This window comes from Caenorhabditis briggsae (assembly GCF_000004555.2).
Source record: "Caenorhabditis briggsae complete genome, chrIV, whole genome shotgun sequence".
Lineage (NCBI taxonomy): Eukaryota > Metazoa > Nematoda > Chromadorea > Rhabditida > Rhabditidae > Caenorhabditis > Caenorhabditis briggsae.
Window position 1 is genome coordinate 13,635,979 of NC_013487.2, and position 5,972 is coordinate 13,641,950.

At 31.6% G+C, this 5,972-nt stretch overlaps 2 protein-coding genes across 2 annotated transcripts in view; one reads left to right on the forward strand and one right to left on the reverse strand.

The window, feature by feature from the left end:
• Positions 1 to 5,972, reverse strand: part of CBG21275 — a gene marked incomplete at both ends in the record, with an annotated part of 23,583 nt that overhangs the window by 16,536 nt on the left and 1,075 nt on the right. The gene's annotated exons all lie outside the window — the stretch shown is intronic.
• The window catches only part of CBG21279, a gene marked incomplete at both ends in the record, with an annotated part of 1,116 nt that continues 240 nt past the window's right edge, over positions 5,097 to 5,972 (forward strand). Inside the window, 2 exons of the mRNA XM_045236146.1 lie at positions 5,097 to 5,148; positions 5,352 to 5,416. Coding sequence (XP_045097269.1) covers positions 5,097 to 5,148; positions 5,352 to 5,416 — 117 coding nt within the window. The remainder of the gene's footprint in view (positions 5,149 to 5,351; positions 5,417 to 5,972) is intronic.

A 5,972-nucleotide genomic window follows, 5' to 3' on the forward strand; every position in this document is an offset into this window, starting at 1 on the left:
GCCATTTTTCAGGCATTTAAAGCACATTTTCCAGGTATTGCAAAGTTATTTTCCGGGCATTTTAGGCCATTTTTCAGGGATTTTAAGCCATTTTTAAGCCAAGCCATTTTCAGCAAATGTTGACTTCATTTTCAACATTTTATCAATTTTTTAGCATTTTTGAGCCATTTTCAGGCAATTTTCAGGCATTTTCAGAAATTTAGGGTTTATTTTTAGGCATTTTAAGCCATTTTTCATTCACTTTAAGTTATTTTTAAGGCATTTAAAGCCATTTGACAGGCAATTCAAATCATATTTTCTTTTCAACGCAGTTTTTCGGGCATTTAGGATTTTTTTTGAATTTTTTCGCAATAATATTAGAAAAATACATATTTTTTGAAACATTTCAAGGCAATAAAAATGTTTGGTCGAAGTCCCCCTTTAAAACCGCGCCTCTTGAAGGGGCAGGAGATTTTTGGGCATTTTCGGAAGTTCCGGTATACTTCTTTGACGTGACAGTGTACAATGACTTTCAGTCATCTCTTTCGGTCTAAATTATCGTACTCCTTCGGTCGAAACTAGCACCACTCATGAACCCCATAGAATTTCATATTCACTGCGAAACAGAAAAAGTTTTTTTTAGAAAAAACACCGAAAGTCGGAAGACCAGCAAGTTTCTTGCGCACTTAACAAATTTTAGGATTTTTTGAAACATCGAATTTTTATTCGAAAAGTACAAGTTTCGTTTGTTACTGTTTCGGAAAACGTATAAGTTGGTTCAAGTTATATATGAATATTAACATTTGTAAGTACTTGCATACAGTTATAATTTTTCTCTAAACAAGAAATCTTTTTTTTTGAACATTTTCACCAAAAAAAGACTTAAAGTAAACTTGAATGCCTAATTTTCGTATATTTTAAAATTCTGAGAAGCTACCGACTAATAGGTTTATTGTGCACTTAAAAAACTTCAGGATTTTTTGAAACATTGAAAATTTGTTCGAAAATCACTAACTTAATTTTTACTGTTTTGGGAATCGTATGATATGGTTCAAGTTATATATTCAAGGTTTTAATCCCGACCTGTCATATTTCTGTCTTCTATATAACAAGGCCACCTCTTATTGAAATGTTGTAGTTCATACTAACGAAATATTTTTTTTGAAACGGCCATGTACTGTATTTTCTCCAATAGAAGCCCACAAACTTTTGATATCTTTCAGAAAAAATGAGATGGCTGAGCTCAAGTTTATAAGTTAAGAGGGTCATTCTGGCTGACTTGTAATTGAAAATTACTGTTTTTCGAAAATTTGAAGTATAAGAAACATAAAACAACGATAATAATCGAACAAATGTCTCATTGACTAAATATGTTCGTTTTGAAACAGTAATTTATTGAATCGTTGATTTTTTTTTTGGATCACATGTCTAGAAGTACATTGAAATATCCGAATAAGAATTTCCTAGAAAATAATGCCCCGCATTTGATGATTCTATATTTGCACCAACAAAAAAAAATAACACAGCACCCCTCATAACCCCCATGTAATTCATATCCTCTGTGAAACTGAAAAGATAATTGTAAATCGAAAGGACAGTCGACCAATAAGTTGCTTGCACATCAGATAAACTTTACGTATTTTTTGAAACAGCCGAAATGTTTTCTCGAAATGCAAATTTAATGTTTACTGTTTTGGAAAACCATATAATATGAAATTATATTATTCAAGCGATCAATTGAAGACTGGTCCTCAAAAAATAATGAAGAAACCGGAACATCTCATATTTGGCCCAGAATATCAACTTCTTAGAACAAAATTTCAATAATTTTCTATGAATTTTTCGCTTTTCACATACTAAAAGATACATACTGTACGATGAGTGTATTTTTGAAATATGAGTGATTAGATCAGCACACTTCCAAAACCCCATAGAATTCCTATTCTCTTCGAAACAGAACATAGTCAAAGAATGCATTAAAGGAGGCCAGACATGAAAAATTTCAAAGTTCTAGTTTTTTGATATATGACACAGTACAGTCAGAAAATATGTATGGTCACCCAACCATAACTCCATGTTGCCGTACAAACGAGAACGCGAACGTTCTTCCAAGCGGCGGCACACTCCTCGTTTCATAACCGTTTTAGCGGCAGTAGACGCCAGGCGCCGCGTGGTCTAGAGGTGAACGCGCTTGTTTGTCGCTCGCGCATCGCGGGTTCGATTCCCACCTGTCCATTTTCGTTTTTTTTTTTTCTGTTTTCTTGCGGCGACATCATGGAATGACAGGGTATCGATAAAAAGTCTGGAATTATCGCCTAATATTGAAGAAATCTGGTGTGTACTAAAAAAAATATATGCGCGTCAAGTAGCGCGCATTGGTCGCAATCGCACGACTTTCCGTCCGAATGCATGGTCTCGCCCCATGAAAATCCCGTAGACTTTCGTGTCTGGCCTCCTTTAACGGACAAACGGAAGACCAGTAAGAACAATTTTGTTTCGAAAATTGCAAACTTTATTTTTACTGTTTCGGAAAACCGTATAATTGGATTCAAGTTATGTATATTCAATGTGTGCAACCCGCTTTGAGTTCCTGGTCATATTTCTTTCTTTTTAAATAAATTCAGCCATCTCATATTAAAATATTGTAGTTTATATTAATGAAATATGTTTTTTGAAACGGAAATGTATCGTATTTGTTCCAATCGAAGCTCTCCACGGAGCTCAATTATCTCGGTTCCTATGGCAGATATCAAGAGTCTGTCAGCTGATAAAATATTGGTGATATTAAGATAAGTAATCTATCAGTTGACAAATTTTTGATATCTCTCAAAGAAAATGAGATAATTGATCTCAAAGTAGATGGTTTCGGTGAGCTAACTGTAGGCAATACGGTAATATGATTTAAGTTCCAAATTTAATGTTAGTTTTCCTAGAATGGGTTTACACAACAAATATGATTTCATGGTCACATTTTATTTTCTTCTAAATTATTCAAATTAAAATGATCAGTTTGCTATGAAATTAATCAAATGAGTGTTGGATTTAAAAATATGTTTGATGAAACAGACATTTTCGAAAAGCTGGTGAAAATTTCAGTGTTTTCCTCTTGTTCCTTTTTCTTAAATTTATATTTTGAAACAGTTTTTTTGAACATTTGCAATTCTACTTTCTTCTCTTTGAAAGAATAACTAGAACTTTCTTCTGTTTCAACATTTTTACGGAAAAAAAGATTTACAGAAACAGAAAATTTTAATGGTGAAACTTTTGACTGAATCTTATAGTTTTTTGTTTATAATTTCAGAAATTCAAATTACAGTTTAGCTCTTCTATTACAACTGGATGATCTTCTCATCTCTTTTCTCTTGTTCCATTCCTTTTTCAAGTATGTCCACTGCTCTTTTTTGTCAAGAAAAACCCTTCGCCTCTTGAAGCAAATTCTTCTATTTGCCTGATTGCCACAAACTATGTGTACTTGACAGTTGACGGAAGGAAAACATTTCGATCTTTGATTTTCAGGAAAAAAAGCTGACGCAATACACAAACTATATAATGATAGGAGCAAATTATGGGTAAACTAAAAATTACTGTTTCAAAAATTTGCAGTTCTGGTGGTTGATGAAATTAGAGCTGATCCTTTGATTAGAATATTCTATCGATTGAAAAAAGGGCTGGAAATGGCAAACATTGGTCAATTTCCCGTCAAAACTGAAGTTGTCTGGCGAATTAGAAAGGAGATTTTTGATTTTTCAGAAAATTAAAAAACGATGGAAAAATAATTTACTGTTTCAAATTTCCAATTTTTTTTTGAAAATTTTTAAACTATCAATTTTAATTGGGCCTGTATCCTGATAGCACATTGAAAAATGGACACAAAATGGATTTTTAATTTTGAGAAAGTCAAAAATTGATTTAATAATATTTTATCGTTTAAAAATATTAAAAATAGGTTTTCGAACATTTCTAGAATATTGGTTCTTTTGGAATCCTAAAATCCTAAAGTGCTTTTTATATATAGAAAGTTCTGAAAAAATTTTCAAATGAAGAATTTTTATGATTTCATATTTTTGCTTTCAAAAATTCCTTTTAAAAATTTCTAGAGTACGGAAAGAAATTTCAAAGTTGGCTGAAATTTGAAAAATCGTTTAATCAATTGTTTGGAAATAGTGAATACTCTTTAGAAAATTTGAAACAGAAAATTTGTTTTTAGTGTTTTTTAATAATTCAAAAACTGGCTAAAACTATTTATTATTTTTTTTATAGGGAAACCGAGCTAGCTAAAACCTCGTAAAGTTCTAAATTCTTTCTTTCTGAAAATGAAAAAAATGGGGAAGAACGTTTTAAATTATAAAATTAATTTATATTAATTGATATTAATTACATGATATTAATTACTTCTTCATTTTAGATAATTTTATCACATCACAAGATTTTCCAAGTTTTAAATTTGATTTTTCAATGTAATTTGATGTTCTAATCATGCGAGGCACAACTCATTCCTTCTTTCCAAAACTAAACACTTTTTGAAACAGTAATTTTTTGTTTAAAAAATTGCTGTTTCAAATTTGCTCCTAATTTTTGAACTGTTTATCTCTGTCAATGCTGTTATACTAACAATGGAACACTTTAAGTCGTTATGATAAATCCGTTTACAAAATCAGCTTAAGAGACCTCTTGACGCCCAGAAAAATCCAATGTTCACTCCTTATTAAACTTTTGAAAATATTTGAAAGGAAATTACGGTTTCAGAAACTTTTCTCTACTAAATATTAAAGCTGAAAGATTATTAATACTAGGCAGTCCAAGTCACCATTAAAAATAGTACTTTTATGAAAAATCTTTCGAGGTTCAGTTTTTTTTTTTTTTTAAATCACTGTTTCCCAATTGATTAATACATTTTTCAGTTTGATTGATTTCTCGATTATTCATCATTCAAACGATCAAGGTGCGTGAAACAGAAATCAAAATTCCGAAAATTTCGGTTTTCGACAATTCGGAATGTTCCGAGATTCAGAAATTTCAAGTTTTGAAAATTCAGAAAATTCAAGATTCCGATATTTCGTTTTTTTTTAGCTCGAAATATTTCGAGATCCCAAATTTCAGGAAAACGGTTGTGAGGCATGTCCAACTCACCAGTAAAAATAGTACTTTTGGGAAAAATCTTCCCAGATCGTTTTTTTTTTTTTTAAAAAGTACCTGTTTCACAAATAATTGATACAATTTGTAGTTTTGTTGATATAAGACGGTTGAAATTTGAAGAATTTTTTTCGCATGTATAGAAACAGCTCGAATTGATGATTTCATGTACCATGTAGCATTTATTTCAGTTTCACCAGATGTCTGCATTTTCTGTACAAAAATTATGAATATTCCAGAAATTAGTCAAAGTTATAGAAAATGTTTATTTGATGGATCTGAAAATGATCTTGAACAAAAAAAGGTGGACAAATTAAAATTGGACAGTGTGGACAATTGGGGACAGTGGTAGTAGTTTGCTCAAATCCGGGTGACAACCAATCTTCCTGCATTTTGAACTTCTTGATGCTCTGTACCTTCTTTTCTTCTACAGGTACAGAATCGGTTTGTCTCCCGATTTTGTACTTTTTTAAAGGAAAAAGTGGTCACGCCAAATTCAAGTATCATTTGAATTGTGCCACGAGGCACAAAATCGGTAGGCAAACCGATTCTGTACCTAGTGAAACAATTCAAATTTTCTCTGATTTCACGTGTCTTTTTGTGGATTTTGAAACATTACTCATGAAATCCGATTTTGAACCAATTTTTTGATCGACACTAACTTTCTACAATACGCTTATTTGGGTGAGAGTGATATCTGAAATTTAGGATATTTTGAGGGTAATCCGACGTTAACAGTAAGTATATACCCGACCCGAATTCTTTCTCATCTTTTGATGGTACGTATTGTTGACATCGGATCGACTGTTGTCTAGAGGATTGGATATTGGATAGCAGTCTCAAAATATCCAAAATTTCAG